Raw genomic sequence first — 16625 nt, forward strand, 5'->3', positions numbered from 1 at the left:
GTCATCTCTGTCACTGATTTTCGAAGATTTTGCATTTGATTCACTAAAAAAAGTAATAAACGTTATATCATCCTGAGTATTCATCAATTTACCTGACATTCCTGCCAACTTCATGTGGAGAGCCTCTTCCCCAGCTTCATCATCATCTTCACCACCATCAGCATCCGGCTCTTGTTTCGGTTCAGCAGGCTTTTGTTTTTCAGGTTTTTTAGCTGTCAAAAAGTTTTCCAGATACTCGAAATTCACATTTTTAACTACCTTTCTTCTTCTTTTTGTCTTTCGACTTCTTACTTTTCTTTGTTTTCTTCTTTTTTGCTGTCCGTTTCGCCTTATCCGCCTTCTTTCTCTCTTTTCTTCTTCTGAAATAATTTTTTTTCAAAAACAATTCGAATGTATAAATCTTCAAGTCTCACTTCTGAGCCTGTTTAGTTTTTCTTTTCTTCATCTGAGTTTTTCTTTTTGTGGCTTTAGTTTTTGTCTTATTTGCCTTGTTAACTTTCTGTTTTCCACCATGACTCGGACGTTTTTTTGCTACGGTTCCTTCTGAAAAAATATGTTTTCAGGCAGTAATGACGAGTACAACTAACTAGATTTCTTGGCAGGCATTTCTATTGAAAATGGAAAAAAATCCGTGGAATCAGATTAGATGAATTCACGCACGTATCAGAGGGTTCCAAATCGCACGTTCAGAAATCGCGCCCCAGCGAACGTGAGATTGGGGCTTCTTTTTTTTCGTTGGCTGAGTATCAAACGTTGATTAAAAACACACAGCTCAAACCTACGTTCATTTGGAAATCATTCGTATGACCTGAAATCTATCTTGGCACGTGATTTTTCATCAGGCGTTTTTGAACCCTGTAATGTATCCCTAAAACCTGAGATAATTATTTTTATAGATCTGAGAGTTCAACCCCTTCAAATGGGGTCACCAATTCAACCAGGAATAACAGTAATGAACACTTTCTTCATATCCGAACAAAGCTTTCCAAATGAGGATCAATGAAATTGAACACATCTTTCTTTTCTGAAGGACATTGCTATCAACACTACCTTTATAAAAGTTGGATATGCCTGAAATTTTCAATAAAAATTGCATGTTTTTATTATGCTTGTTGACTTAATAAAATTTATTGAACATTAAATAATCCAATAAAGAAGAAAACAAAAAGCACTCCTAAACAAGAGGATGAACTGGCCACCGTGTATCTAACTAGGAATCCTGTTGATCGTTGTGGTAAACTATATACGATGTATTGTTGATAAGTAGATACTGATGTGAATGAAGTGTCGGAAGCGGTTAATCTGAATACACATTTTCATTACCATATAGAATATCAGCTCAACTTACTTTGTCGTCTTATTTTCATTGTACTTGATTTCCTGTTGAACTTCGAAAGACACATCTGAGGCCATTTGAGCCACTTCGTATGTTACAATAATGTTTTCTTTTGTATTCTCGCTAGGATGTTGGATCAAGTAATTCATAAATGTGACATTGTTGGGGCTAGCGTATGGGAACGCATTATTCATTATCACACCTTGCTGTCCAATCTTATGGTAGAACGATGTTGGGACTGAAAAGGAAAAATGACGGAAAAAGTTTGAAACTGGATAACTGACAGGTATTTGAGAATGTCCATTGAACAACACCCTTGGTCAGAACGGCTGTTTTGCAGCGCCCGTAAATCCTCAAATTGTCCCAGTTGCCGGCGTTTGCAGGACTGAAACAAGAATTTCTATATTAATCATAACATTTTCAATTACGTAATAGTTGCTATCCGTTTTGACTCTTGTGCATTAGTAACACATCCAGCATACACTTTCAACTCTCCATCTCCTCTCTGAAACTTGGAAAATATTCTAGTTATTGAAATTTTCAAAACTTACAAATGATATTTGCTGGTACATAGATGGTGTATATGATCCCTCGTTGAGTTCACTGGAAATCTCATGGAAAACAGTTGGTCCATTGGTGGCAGTCAAGTACTGTTTTGTAGTGTTTCTTGGTAATGCTGACACGGAAACTGGGTTCTCACTCCATTCTTAAAACTTTAGCAATTACAAACTTACGGAAAAAAACAAGAACTACCGTATTTCTCTGAAATTAGAACGGTGAAAATGTCAACAGTAAATGGGTTGGTGTTGACAATAGCAAATTGTGTTCCCATGCAAGTAGTTTGAGATGCGTAGACATCATACAAACTGAAATAAATAATATATTTTTGAAGCTTGGATATTGGAAACTCACCTGCCCTTGTACAGTCCAGAATCATAAACATGGATTTTCGACAAACCATCGAAAAATAAGTTGATATCGGTGAATATCACAATTTTGATGCTGTAACTTGCAGCTTGAGGGTTTTCAGCGTCATAGCTTTGAAGGATACTACTGTTTCCGCGAATATTAAAGGAATCGATCAAAGTTCCAATATCCTTCTGAACAAGGAAAGTTTCTCCAGTAGCTGCCGGAGTTGCTGAAATACTTTTATTTTGATAATTTTTTTGATAGTAAAAATTATTACCATCGCGTACTCTAATATCAATAACAAATGTGTCACCAGCGGTTTTCTTTGGAAGGTTGATTTCAATTGTGAAATTCAGAGGAGCCAGTGTATATCCAATAGTTGATTTTATGCTGAAAAAAAAAACTTTTGAAAAGGCGATTTTTGGAAGAACACTCACTCATATGTTTTTGTTCCTCCCCACTCGCTGTATTGTTTCAGTGTGATTTTATTATCACCAGTTAGAGCTACATTCAACAACACAGTTGGTACGTAATTTTTTGGTACAGAAAACTGGAAAAAATTTGAAAATTCAAAATATAACAAGATTCGAAAACCTACTGTATATTTACAAGTTTTACTTGTCAGGTCATTTTCATCGGATAAAATTTTGAATGAAGTATTAGTTGGAGTGAAATTCACTTCTTGGCTTGAACATTCTGAAAATCAAGAATTCACACAATTATTTTTTGATAAAGTAAAAAAAAAACTCACCCAAAGAATAAGAATACCCAAAAAGAAGAAAGAAAACCGGAACAAATAAAGAATGCATTTTGGAAAAGAAGACAAAAAATGGGAGAAAAAGCGTTCTCAATGATTATAAATGTAGATTCACAGTCGTCATTAAATATCGATTAGAGGCGTCAAACGCAGTTTGATAATAACCTCTCAAATTTAATCTTCTAAACTTTTCCGTTTTCAGACAAGGGGTGAAAGTTTGCATAGTGATTAATATGGAGGAAAAATGTTTTAAAAAACTACGGGCAATCAGAAGATAGGTGTGTTTGTATATGATGACATTATGACGAGAGACAGAGAAAAGTTGAACATGTAGGGAAAGGAGGCCTAATGATAACTGAAATAAGAATAAGAATAAAGTAGAACAGTAATAGCCATGTTGGAATTCTGATTAGCTGTTAATCTATCATTGAAAAAATAATCAGGTATCTTTTTGACTCATTCATGTATGATTAAGCAAATAGTTGCCCTGCTACAAAGTACTAAAACGGTACCGCATGGATAATGACGTTTCAATTTTCATTTTGTTTAACTATAAAATTTGATTTTCTCATGGTTTGAAACTTTGCAAAAATGTTATCATCGTTGTCTGAAAAATGAAGGTTGAGATGCAGAGGAAATGTGCCTGCGACCTTATCTGTCTTGTTTTGTTATTCGCTTCGAGATACTCTCTTAAACAATTCGCCATATATTTCTCTCTAATCTTTTTTTCAGATAGCAACATCCAATTTTTGCTTTTGAAAGAGTGGTTGAGGGATATTTAGCTTCTCGAAATCAAAGTATTTCTAACATTTTTGGAAAATGTTTAAAAGTCGTGTATGCTTATTTTTCACTTGTTGGCTGTAGAAAATCTGTGAAAAATAACGAGTTTTTAGCAGTGGTATACAATGGAAGAGTGGAAGTTTTCTAGTCCGCGGCCATCAAAACTTAAATTTTGTTGTGCAGGGTTTTCATCAATTTCCGGATGTTTTGGTTGGTATATTTTGGGAAATTTTCCTATCTTTTATTCCTGCAAAAATTGTTACAACTGAAACAAAAAAAAATAACGAAAATACGACTGAGACTCAAAATAGACCCGGAATTGTCAAATTATAAGTCTGCGTGGTTAGAAAAACAGTATGCACCACCACGAACAACCGGAAATTTATGACAAAATACGGTAATTCTGAAAAAATCCTACAACTAAAAAACCGCTTATAATCATCATCATCCAAGAATTCTCAAGAAAAAATTACATGATTTATCTGGTTATTCTCTGCATGAATGATCACATGCGTAATTCGATAGGTATCCTCGAATAAAAAGGTGCTATCATATCACACCTTTGTTTTCAATGACATCTTTTGTGGATAATCAGTCTCTGACGAACTACCTAATTATTGACTATGATACTGACAATGAGGAGGATGATGATGATGACTATGATGTTTTTCCTACTGCCAATGAATTTATTTCGAATGTTCCCAAAAAGAATAGAAAAAGGGCCCGGAAATGCGTGAAGAAAGGATTCATTTGCTGTTTCAAGACTATAAAATACACTTTTCTCTGTTGTCGTTGTGGTGAGTCACTTTTCTATTATCAGAAACATATTTCTTAAATTCAGTTATTGTTTGGAGATGCCTCTGGTTATTCGTAATACTTCTAATTGGACTCTTTCTATTCACATGCTTCTACTATGACGATGCCCGGAAAATATTTCAGTTTGTGTATATTGTGATTGAGACATCTATTCATTTGTACAAAAGATTAGAGAGTCAAAATAATGAAACTTAAATAACGATTTTCTTGAACTTCTCCAAAATTCTTTTTTGTTAGCTTGAAGCCTACAAAACCTTGCAGATCAATAAACCGTCCCTCTTCCGTTCTTCACTTTCTGCAATAAACTATTCGTTCCACCCGCAAGCCTTTTTCATCTATAAAAAGGGTTGTGTTCGATCGGTAAAAGGTGTTTTATACCGACACTTCAGATGAAGTTGCTCCTTATTTCTACCGTAGTCCTGATCGCGTCGGTTTCTGCCATCGGAAATCTTTACAGTGGCGGTGGAAAACAATGCACTGAATGTCCACCAGGTTACGATTATTACAGTAGACAGCATGATCGAGGATGGTGCATGAAGGTATAACTTAATTTATTGTTTCTTAAACAAAACGGTTTTTTTTCAGTTCTTCCCAGGCAATGTTACTTTCTTTGAAGCCGAGAAAGTTTGCAGATGTCAAGGAGGAGCTACTTTGTCAGGAATCGAAAATACCAAAGAGTTGAAAAAACTCAGCAGTAAGTTTGTGTTCAATAACTAATAGAGATAGACCTGAAAAATTTTAGGAAAAATCAATGAATACTTTGACGAGAACGGAATCAAGTCTGGAGGAATTTGGGTGGGAGCCTACCGCAGAAAAGATTGTCGTGTTCCAAAGAGCGAAAAGAAGGCTGAATGCACCAAGGAGTTCCAATACCAATGGACTGATAGAAGCACGTTCGGAAGAGATATGTGGATTAGTCATTGGACAGAGGGTGCTCCACACAATAATGTTGTTGGGTGAGCGGCAGTTCAATTATAAAGAAACAAGATTATAATTTACAGAAACCATTCTGAATTCTGTGTCCAACTTCAAGTGACTGATCCAACCAAGACGGCTCTCAATGAGCACTTTGATAACAGAATGTGAGATAATGGATCAAGACTTTTCTAAACAAAAAAAAGCATACGATATGTTTTCAGCTGCGTGCACCGAGATGGTTCATCTGCTTTTGAAACCGAAGGATTCATTTGTGGAAGACCCCCAAAGTGTAAGGGAGGTTACAATGGTGGATACAGTGGCGGAGATGGAGTCATTGTCATTGGAGCAGCTAGACCAACCCAAAAACCTTAATTTTGATTTCAGTTTTTTGGAGTAAAATAAAGAACTTATGTGTGAAGTGTTTGAAATTTTGACTCGATAACAAATCAATTGCCTTCCTCATTCTGTGAAAAATAGGCTCCGCGTCACTTCGAAACCGCGACATTTCGAAACTGATGCAGTCCGCAAATAAGGGTACAAAAACCCAATACCTGGAGCAATTAGAACTGCACAACAATATCTTTGAAAACTTATCTAGAATTGATTCCAAGACTTCATGGCTGGTTCATTCTTCCCAATTGAAAATATGCTTTATGAAAGATGGAACATCTTATTTTTTGACTTTTTCAAGATTCTAGTCACGAGTAACTGGATTATGAGAAGCCTCCGAGGTTCGGGAAAGACCCACCTCAATTTACATGACGCTGTTGAAACAATATCACAACTCCCAAATATTCAGACAACAACAAGATAAATAACTGTGTATCTTTATTATGGAAAAAATTGAAGACATTATTGTGGTCTTGCAGCTCCAATCATGATCATATCATTTCCACCACCATATCCACCGTTGCCTCCTCCGTATCCACTGTTGCCTCCTCCATAATTGTTGCCACCTGGAGTCGGTTTCACACCACAAATGAATCCAGCAGCAGACATAATTGGAGAAGATCCGATTGTTTCCAAGCAGTACTTAGCGGCAGTCTTTCCAGAAACATCTGAATTGGCTCCTGACTCCTCTGTAGAGATGAGAATGACACCACAGTCATCACCATCCTTGTTGGTTGGTTGATTGGTTTCCCAGTTTTGGAAAATGGTAGTTTTGCATGTGTTTTGGTCAGTGAATTGGAAGAGCTTCTCTTCTTGGCACAGAGAATTTGTTGACTCTTGTCCAGATGGACACTCTTTGCGTCTGTAGGCACCGATCCAAATAGCTCCGTTCTTCACAGTATCCTCCAATTTAGATTGAGCTTCTTCTGAAAATCAAGATGCTTGTTTTCTGAGGGAAAAGTAGCACTTACGCTCGAGCCATCTTAATTCCTCCATATTCTCAATTCCAGACAAATGTGCTCCCTTGGTAGTACAACGACACTCACGCTCAGCCTCCCACCAGGTCATGTTTCCAGTGAAGACCTGCATTTTGAAGATTTTTTAAAAGAAATGCTCGATCCATATTTTTGATGGAATCGGTGTTTTATGATTAGGAAGATTTTTTGCGATTTCAAAATCCAATTCAATCCATCAAACCAAAATTATAATATGAAAATGCACATCCTTAACTAACCTTTACACACCATGGACCATTACTTCTTGAGGTGAATTTATGGTATCCCGGTGGGCACTGCTCGTTATTACAGTTTTGCACTGGTCTGAACATTGCGCTGACTGCAACAAGAGCCACTGACAGGAGCAAAATATTACGAATCATGACGTGGCAAGTGAAAATGGGAAGAGCTGAAACTTGCTACCTAAAAGATGCTTCGTGATCGTGTTTTATATGACACCCTTCAAGTTTTATTATGACCATCTCACCGGGGTGAGTTTTATTGCAATTTTCCGATTTCTTCCCGGTTTTCGGTGAAGTAAAATTTTGTTTTTTTTCTTCTGTTCAGGTGTTCATGTTTTTAATTAATGAAAGCAAAGAAAATTTTCTCTAAATAATCACAAATCAAGTTTTCATAAATTTCGTAACTTTGGTATATGATCAGGTTCAAATATACTGTTTCGATTCTCAGCCACACAAAAAAAAACTTTGTCATCTCTCAACCCTTGTAATACATTCAGGTGTGAAAATTTGAGAAGGGCAGAGATTACCTCTTTTCGGCTTTGGAAATATATTTAGGTACACAGTTCAATCATGCGGATTTTCGGTGTCAAACTAGTCAGTTACTGTATTGTTCCGTATGTGGAAACTCTTTGTTTTATTGCTTTCAAGTATCATTGGAGATGTGACTGCAGAAACTGTGAATCCGAGGCTAACATTGCTAAATAACTTTTTGAACAACAATAAGAATGCGTTGAAATCCAGTAGAAACGATAGTGAGTCAGGAAAAAATTCAAGATCTATTGATGGTATAATTTTCAGCAGTTCTAACGAAAGCCGTTGCCAGCTCATTGAACTTAACCAGCACCTCAAATGCCTTGCAAGATGAGTCCAGCGCTCAATTGGTACTTTCGGGTATGTCAAATAAATGGTATTTGAATCAAAATATGGGTAAATGGTAATGGACGAATTCTCTCTGCTGTCAGAGTATTAGTTAACGAAACTTAAACAAAACAAACCAGACTGACTGTTTCTGTACTTCATTACATGTATGTTATTCTGAATACTTTGTTGGCTTGAAATTAATACAAATTAGGAAAATAATCAATAGGGGTGAAGTTGAGAACAATTCTGTTAAATACATGCGTTTTTGGTAGTCTGGAATTATGCTTTCAGATGCAACGGCTACGTGTGATTCTGGATGGAAACAATGGAGTGGTAATGGGATGTGTTATAAGGCAAGTTTCCTTTAAAATACTTAGATTTTAACATTTTCCTGTCTCAGATTTCGACTACTGACACGACGTGGTATGCTGCTGAAGATTGGTGTTACAGTCAAAGATCTGGATCTCATCTGACTTCGATTCATAGTCAAGCTGAAGCACAGTGGATTGCAGGTTAGGTGTCTTGCTCAAATCTTGATGAGCTTTATATGATTTTCCTGACTCTGAAAACTGAAGATGAAGAGAAAGATAAACCTCACTACTACAAAATTATGTTACCAATTTCAGCATTTCAGCAACATACATTTCGGGTGGTTGGTTTCCGTACATGGACAATTGGGTGGGATTGAGGAGAAGTGTAAGTGACGCTTCCATATTTTGTCTAATTTCAAAGATCAAACTTCTTCTTATAGTGTGACAACACTACTTACGTTTGGACCGATGGAACTCCAGTCGACTACCTTTGGTGGCAACCTGGCTATCCTGGATCAGGTGATCCAGAGAAAAGTTGTGTAACAATTTGGGTGACCTCGCTGCTCAAACTGAACCCAGCATATACACCTGGGCAGTTTGATGACATTTGGGATTGTGGAACTAACTTGGCTACACCCACATGCAAATATGATCCTACCTCAAGTGTGTTGAAAATTGAAACATGCTTTGTTTTGAAACGTGCAGGATTGTATTTTCAGCCGCTCCTCATATAAAGTATGATACGAGCTACACGTGCGCATCTACAACAACCGTGGCCACGACTACTACTACAGTAACCACCACAACTCCGACCACTACAACTATCACACCAACAACTACTACAACCACGACTCCAACCACCACGACGACAACTCCTACAACCACTACAACCACGCCAACGACTACTACTTCAGTATCTCCCGATAAAAAACTCTGAAACAACTATTGCTTTTCAGACACCGACCACAACGACAACGACTCCATCAACTACTACTACAACGGTTTGTTTTTTTTTGAATGAAGGTCCATTTTGTAGAAGCTTGGCAAACCAAGAATAGTTTGAACAAATGACTATAGAAAATAATTTGATTATAGGAAACGACAACGACTTCGACGACTACAACAACAGTCTGTTCTAAATCTGAAAGAAAATCATCCAATGATTATTTTCTAGACACCGACAAGAACAACTACAACTCCAACCACCACCACTACAATCCCTACAACTACTACAACTGTAACTTTTGGTTTTTCAACAAGTTAATCATGCAAACAGTGTTTTTAGACACCGACAACTACAACAACTACTCCCACAACTACAACCACGACTCCGACAACAACTACTACAACACCGACTACTACAACTACAACTCCAACCACTACCACCACTGTAAGTTCATACTCCATAGAACTACTATAATAAACTTTCCTTTATTTTTAGATACCAACCACAACGACGACTCCAACCACTTCAACAAAAATCACAACTCCGAGTGTTCCAGGAGATTGCTCATCAACTTGTGATCAGTTTTGGGTTGGATACAAAGGAGGATGTTATGGAGTCAGTTAATTCAAAATCAGATGTTGAGAAACTACTAATTTTTCAGATAGTACGAGGAACTGCCAACTTTGAGACAGCTAAATTGGCATGTGAAGCATTTGGAGGAGAAATGGCAGTGATCACAGATTCTGACATGAATGAAGCAATGAGATGTCAGTTTGTGCTTTGAGGGATTAAAATTGAAAATTCGTTTTCCAGTGGCATTCAGTACAAATGACGACAGTGGGATTGCTAATCAGGCATGGATTGGAGCGTCTCCGTATTCAAATTGGGCACCAGGAAAACCAAATAAAGCACAAGGAACACAGTATACAAGTTATTGCAATGTGGTGGGTCCTCTCCTACGTTGGGAGTCCTGAGTTGGATGTTAGTAACCTTATGAATTCAGATGGTACTATCTATTGTGGATGGTGGTCAGGACTTTGGATTTTCTCGCGGAGTTTGGACTGATTATCCATGCGAACTGAATCAAAACTACGTAATTTGTAAACATCTTTAATGAATCATGGACTTTCCTCGGTTGAATTTGTGTTTTAAAAAATTGAGATCCAAATAGTCAACAGAAAATATACATGTTTTTGGCGCGTTGGCAGAATTCAAATATAGCTCCACCCCTATTCAAGTATAGCCCCCAAAATGAACAATAGTTGAGCCCCCCCCCCCCCCCCCACCTCCAACAACCTATACATTTGGAACAGTTCAAATATAGTCCCCCACCCATTCAAATATAGTCCCCCACTTTTAAAGGGTCTAGTCCAATTCAAAATGAGCCCCCCCCCCCCACTTATTCAAATACAGGGTGGCCGATAATGATAGGACGTTTCTAAACGTCTCCCATTTTTTAGAAAAACGTTTTATAACTGTAATAACTTTATCAAAATATTCAAAATATGTAAGAATTTTAGTTTTATAACAAGTTAAATAATATAATTCTACACGCGCTGCATCTCCGCTCCAATCACATAATTTTGTATGGAAGTTTACATGTTAATCCAAGACGCCCGTAAATCTACGAAAGGGGGCATGGGGGTTTTTTTATCAAATCACGTGACTATGTAGGATTTTTGAAAAATTAGCTGATTTTCATAGCCAAAATATTGTTCACGTGACATTTCAAAAAAAAAAGAAACGTAGATCTGCTGTCGTTCGTCGGAAGCAATATAGAGTGGATTCAAATTTGTTCCCCTCCAAAGGAAAAAGGAACATATGAAGATTTCCCCGAGTTTATATTACCCCTAAAACACCCAGCCCTCAAAAGTATTTTCAGCACTTGAATAGTATTCTTCGGGTTTTTTTTCGGTTTTTGATACCCAGTTCTTCCTGAAGTATATTATCGTATAATTTTATAATTTCAATTCAGAAAAAACTCTTTAGTGCCAAGCACCGACATAAAATAGGCTAAGGCAAAAACGGGTTAAAATGTTGAAGATTCTAAACAGAAATAAGCTCAGCACCCTCAACCGGCGGAAACCTAAAAACAGAGAACCCTGAATGTGTGACAAACCCTTGATGCTACTTTGGAAATAATAAATTGAAAATCAAAATTGAAATTCAAAATTTTCAATGAAGATAAGCTAAACAATAAAAGCAAAACACAGAATTCCACAAATAAATTTTCAGAAGGATGAAAAATGCCATAAAATACCCTGAATACCTTTGAAAAACAATATATTTGTATTTTCTCTAATTGAAGCCCATGGGCTTCTATTTTTCAACCTCCTTCTCAGGAAAATACCAAAAACTGAAATCTCCAGAAAATTTTATGAACAGAAAGAAACATTGCAATAACCGAATAAACGAACTGCACTGTACAAACTGCACTAACTGACAAGGGAAGTACCCGAAGTGTTCCCTCGCTTTTTCTCAGATACTGGTGGCAAAAAATGTCCCTTCCTCGGACTAGCACAAAACAGATGATATAAGGTAATAGGCAAGTTGAGCAGAATGGCAAAACTTTTTGTGTTTTTTTCAGAAATAGTGGATCAAGTCCATTCAAAAAATCATAACTTTGTTCAGAGCAAAGATAAAATTATAAACTAACATATTTCTTGTAGAACAGATTACAGGCTACAAAAAACATAACTACACCTTAACTTCCACATACAACATAAAAGCTCTGAGAATGAAAGATTCAGTTGGTTTAGTTTCTTTGAGTTTAAAAAAATTGAGAAAGAAACATTTAAAAAAAGAAGTAGTTATTATCTATTCAAAATAATCGCGCGGATGAACGAGTAAAAAACGTGTAGAGAGTCTCCAAACCTGTAGAGGCGCTGTAGAGACGCAGACGTTTTCACTCGTTCACTCGCGCGATTATTTTGAATAGACAATATTTTTTTGTAGCCTGTAATCTGTTCTACAAGAAACATGTTAGTTTATAATTTTATCTTCGCTCTGAACAAAGTTATGATTTTTTGAATGGACTTGATCCACTATTTCTGAAAAAACACAAAACGTTTTGCCATTCTGCTCAACCTGCCTATTGGCACCTTATATTATCCCTTTTGTGTTTGTTCAGGAAAGGGACATTTTTTGCCACCAATATCTAACGAAAATCGAGGGGACACTTCGAGTACTTCCCTTGTGAGCTGCACAAATTTCTGTTAGAAGGTGGGCTTCTATTAGAGGAAATATGGTATTCCTATTTTTAAATGTTCTTTCGAAATTTTCGGAATTTCGGAATTTTCGGAATATTTAAACATTCGGAATTTCAAAATATTCCGATTTTGAAATTTTCGAAATATCGGAATTTTCGAAAGTTCCAATGTTAAAGTAGAAATTCTATTTTTTCACCACAAGAAAACCAAAAAAGCTGTGAAATAGACAAAAAGACTCTGAAAACGCAAAAAATTGAAGGAATTCTGCCCGCAAGCAATCTTTTCGCGACATACCGTAGTCCAAAAAACTCAATTTTCAAAAAGAAAGCTTCGGAAATATTCTGACCGGAATTTCATTCCCGAAATATTCGGAATTTTTGGAATCCCGAAATCCGTTCCGAAAATCCTTGAATTGGAGTTACGAAATTTATCTTTTTTGACTGAGAAGATCCACAATATAAGGAACCATTAAGTATTTACAACTATCAAATTTATTCACCGTTATCAAAATTTCGAAAAATAATTCTTCGCATTTTCACGTGACGATAATGAGAAGTTATTTATATATCAAAAAACAACTCGAAATTTTGTCGATAGAGTAACGCACTGGTTTACACGCCGGTGTGTCAAACCATCGACCCGAGTTCGATCCTCGCTCGAGGCATCGGATTTTTGGAAGAGAGAAAAAAGTTCGAAAAATCGAAGAAAAACCCCTCATTACCCATTCTGGGGAAAACCATCATGCCCCATTCCGTAGATTTACGGGCGCGTGTTAATCCATCAATCAGCGCAAGCCACGTCAATAATTCGGTCATCCAAAAAAGTCCCCCGCTGATTGATGGAGGATCACGTAAACGCTCCCTACTGAAATCATGTCTATTGGAGCGAAGACACATCAAATCTAGAGACAATACACTCAAATACATTTTTCATATGTTGTTTGCGGATCGCATGGAAGTTGGATGTTTCTTCACCTGGCCGGACACCTTATGCATCATTGGACCTATCGGCTCATCGTATGTTTATTACTGAAAACCTGATTTTTCGAAAATTTAGAAAAACAAATATTTCCGTGAAACAAATATATTTTATGCGGATTTTCGTATATGTTTCCAAGTACTGAAAGTACTTTAAATGAACAATTTTCTTTCTAGGGAGACTTTTCCGAGCATCTGATTCCAGGCAAGGTGAAAATTAGGTGAAAATGTATTTTAAAATCTTCAAAAAAATTAGGAAAAAATTCACGTAAAATTTAAACATTTCTCCATACTTATTTCTCCATAACATTTCTCCATACTGGCCGGCCCGGGCCGGTCTTTTATCCAAATTTCGGAGGTCCGGCCCGGCGGGCCCGTCATCTCATAAGTTTTCAAATTTTCAAAAAAAAAAAAAACTGGAAAAATTATATCGAGGGCTCAAAATTTGCCTCAAAACAACAAAATTTTTGATACCGGGCCTTCCGGGCCGGGCCTTGGCCGGCTGGCCCGGAATTTTACAAGTATACATTTCTCCGGAAATTATGTTTTTCTATAAGTTCAAAAATAATAAAAACAACCACTCAACACATTATTTTTCAATTGAAAAATCGCCTAAAAATTGAAAAATTAAGTGCCCAATATCAACTGTTTTTCACGTTTTTTTTTCAGCTTGTCATGATATATGGTTCGAGTTGCCTCTCTACCTTTTTTTGAAAATTATCCAGATAATATTAAAGGGCAATAAGAGAATGAAAATGTTTTGGCTTGACCAGCATAGTTTTTTTTAAATATTAATATATTGCAGAGGCTCTACGGGGTACCTATATAAATATAAAGCCTCGAAGAACCCGGAGATCACATGTGCGGAAACGGAATGTAAATACGGATGTAAAAGTGTTTTGTGTCTTCCATCACCAGACTACTTCTTTGCGATGCGAAAAAAGTACAAGAAACATCTGAAACCGAAAATTGAAAAGTTTGAAGTGGTGGAAGGTTTCGACGGTAACCAGCCAGTATTGGGACACAACTTCAAGATCGACTCTGCCAACCGCACCTTCTTCACTATCACTTTCATTCTAACACTTTTATCCATTCTTATTCATAATTAATTGCAATAATCAAGTCGCAGGATAATAAAGTAAAATAAAAGTGGTTTAGTAACAGGGCTGGGCGAGCAATCGGCTTTAGTCGGAAACGAATTGCAAAACACGCGCAAAACGAGATAAGGCGCACGCAAGTTTGCCGATGTGTCTGGACAGGTAAAAAATGGCGTGGAAAATAAATTTTGAATTTTGAACAATTTTATTAAAAATCGCTTTAAAAATTCAAAATTTATTTTTTACGTGTCGAGACCCGCCGGCGAAATTGCGTGCGCCTTTAATCTCGTTTTGCAAAACAAGGGCGGAAAATTTGCAAAACGTGAAGGTTTTTCTCCCTTCCTCGCCCACCCCTGTTTAGTAACGTAATGAAAACACACGGCGAATAATAAATGTTGAAAGAATGTTGTTGCTCCAAAAACATTTTAGGATGTCTATCAAATTTCCCAGTTTTCCAGTTTTTAGGGTACAAATCCAGTACAAAATTCGTGTGTTATTTAAATTTTCGTACCGTTGAGAGGATCCACCAAGTTGGGACCCACTTTGAAACAAACATTCAATTCAGCAAAACTAAAAATACTACTCACGGATTTTTTTTTAGTTTCCCTTTCTTACCTCAAAATTTATTTTCCAGGAAGGTCTGCAAAATAGAAAAGGAGTGGGAAACTTGAAGAAAACTCATAGAAAAGACTAGCAAATAAGAAAAAGAAGAATTTGCAGTTACTAAAAAAATTAACTAACTTTTAAAACAACTAGACTCTCAATAAATTCTTTTCTCCAATTTATCGCTCCTACATTCTTGTAGTTCTGATTATTGTTATTTTCGTTCGGTTTGTGCAGCAACAACATGATCATTTTCCGGAATATTTTTTACGGAAACGAAACCTTTCATGTCTTTCCACGAAAACGGAAAACATTTTAAAACCTCTCGAAAAAAAAAAAAAGAAAAAAAAAAAAAAAAAAAAAAAAAAAAAGAAAACTGACTTCAAAAACTTCAAAATTTGAAAACCATATACATCTCAAATACGTATGTTGTAGAAATACTTTGGTCAATTGATCCTTCGGTATTTACTCAAGTTTATGCGCCGCTCGCCTTTAAATCATTTCAATCCTCCAGAGGATTACGTTCGTTTTGATCTCCCTTTTCCCGCAAACCCACAGTTCGTACTTGGAAGCAAAAAATGAAAAATGGATGGTTTTTCTTCCTCGTTGCCAAAGTTCTATTTATTGGTGTTTTTGGAAATAATAAGAAAGTAGGTAAGATGAATCGTACCTTTTTTATTTTTGCTGTAATTCGTTAACATTCAGATAACATTGCTGTTCGACAAATTTTGGTTTCAAATTTTGTCGCTGATAATCGGGAAGTTTTGAAACAATCCGATGGTTCTGATGAACGATATCTTTTCAAGGCTATGAATCAAAATTCTTTGATTCCGCCCGAAAGTAGTAGCTCACTACAAGACGAGAGTCAGAAAGGTCCATTAGTACTTTCCGATGCAATCGGAACAGCAAAGTGTGCGTCCGGGTGGATCAGATGGGAGGGAAATGGGTGTTGTTACAAGGAAATGGGATCTCCTACGCTTTCTTGGTATGCATCGGAAGATTGGTGCTGGAACCAGAGAGCAGGTGCACATTTGGCTTCTGTTCATAGCCAAGCTGAAGCTGTGTGGTTGAACTGTAAGTCTTCAAAGTTTTAACGAAAACTTGAAAAATAGTTTTATTCGAAATACCTTTCCAGATCAGTACAAAGTTTGGTACTCAAAAATGGACGACTGGATTGGATTGAGACGAAATGTAAATTTTAATATCCTAACTTTTTCAAAAAAATCATTCAGTGCGACAACACAGCTTGGGAATGGACAGATGGAACACCTGTTGATTTTCTTTGGTGGCAACCAAATTATCCAATCTATGGAGGAATCGAAGATAGTTGTACTGCGGTGAATTAAACTCATAATAATTTTTTAACTCATTAAGAATTTCAGATGTGGGACTCAACATTGTTGCGTGGAATGTATGGATTTTTACCCGGACAGATGGATGATGGAAGATCGTGTAATGGAGGCTTAGCATGGGCGTTG

The 16625-nt window shown here is 36.6% G+C and overlaps 6 protein-coding genes across 6 annotated transcripts in view; 4 read left to right on the forward strand and 2 right to left on the reverse strand.

Moving 5' to 3' along the window:
• Positions 1-3054, reverse strand: part of CBG00392 — a gene marked incomplete at both ends in the record, with an annotated part of 3667 nt that extends 613 nt beyond the window's left edge. The window contains 14 exons of the mRNA XM_002632326.1: positions 93-212; positions 259-359; positions 414-543; positions 1193-1302; positions 1349-1574; positions 1621-1721; positions 1765-1841; positions 1888-2042; positions 2090-2202; positions 2249-2474; positions 2523-2635; positions 2683-2795; positions 2844-2941; positions 2997-3054. Coding sequence (XP_002632372.1) covers positions 93-212; positions 259-359; positions 414-543; positions 1193-1302; positions 1349-1574; positions 1621-1721; positions 1765-1841; positions 1888-2042; positions 2090-2202; positions 2249-2474; positions 2523-2635; positions 2683-2795; positions 2844-2941; positions 2997-3054 — 1741 coding nt within the window. The remainder of the gene's footprint in view (positions 1-92; positions 213-258; positions 360-413; positions 544-1192; positions 1303-1348; positions 1575-1620; positions 1722-1764; positions 1842-1887; positions 2043-2089; positions 2203-2248; positions 2475-2522; positions 2636-2682; positions 2796-2843; positions 2942-2996) is intronic.
• Positions 3055-4353: 1299 nt separating this feature from the next.
• Positions 4354-5888, forward strand: CBG00393 (the record flags this gene model as incomplete). The annotated part of the gene is given in 9 exon segments (XM_002632327.1): positions 4354-4579; positions 4624-4756; positions 4836-4899; positions 4902-4979; positions 4982-5137; positions 5184-5292; positions 5341-5554; positions 5600-5680; positions 5738-5888. Coding segments are annotated over 9 exon segments (1212 nt in total).
• A 480-nt stretch (positions 5889-6368) lies between these two features.
• Positions 6369-7284, reverse strand: Cbr-clec-197 (the record flags this gene model as incomplete). Its single annotated transcript, XM_002632328.1, has 3 exons — positions 6369-6832; positions 6878-6989; positions 7141-7284. 3 exons carry the CDS (start codon positions 7282-7284, stop codon positions 6369-6371), a joined length of 720 nt encoding a protein of 239 aa, XP_002632374.1.
• A 475-nt stretch (positions 7285-7759) lies between these two features.
• Cbr-clec-198 lies at positions 7760-10375 on the forward strand (the record flags this gene model as incomplete). Its single annotated transcript, XM_045244735.1, has 10 exons — positions 7760-7895; positions 7942-8034; positions 8296-8357; positions 8405-8516; positions 8639-8700; positions 8756-8978; positions 9818-9876; positions 9923-10028; positions 10075-10205; positions 10265-10375. The coding sequence occupies 10 exons, from the start codon at positions 7760-7762 to the stop codon at positions 10373-10375; spliced, it is 1095 nt and encodes a 364-aa protein (XP_045091560.1).
• A 3084-nt stretch (positions 10376-13459) lies between these two features.
• Positions 13460-14276, forward strand: CBG26220 (the record flags this gene model as incomplete). Its single annotated transcript, XM_045244736.1, has 2 exons — positions 13460-13486; positions 14253-14276. 2 exons carry the CDS (start codon positions 13460-13462, stop codon positions 14274-14276), a joined length of 51 nt encoding a protein of 16 aa, XP_045097931.1.
• A 1449-nt stretch (positions 14277-15725) lies between these two features.
• Positions 15726-16625, forward strand: part of Cbr-clec-199 — a gene marked incomplete at both ends in the record, with an annotated part of 5548 nt that continues 4648 nt past the window's right edge. The window contains 4 exons of the mRNA XM_002632331.2: positions 15726-15801; positions 15853-16221; positions 16283-16338; positions 16380-16484. Of these exons, the coding sequence (XP_002632377.2) occupies positions 15726-15801; positions 15853-16221; positions 16283-16338; positions 16380-16484 (606 nt within the window). The remainder of the gene's footprint in view (positions 15802-15852; positions 16222-16282; positions 16339-16379; positions 16485-16625) is intronic.

Source organism: Caenorhabditis briggsae (assembly GCF_000004555.2).
Source record: "Caenorhabditis briggsae complete genome, chrIV, whole genome shotgun sequence".
In the NCBI taxonomy this organism is placed as follows: domain Eukaryota; kingdom Metazoa; phylum Nematoda; class Chromadorea; order Rhabditida; family Rhabditidae; genus Caenorhabditis; species Caenorhabditis briggsae.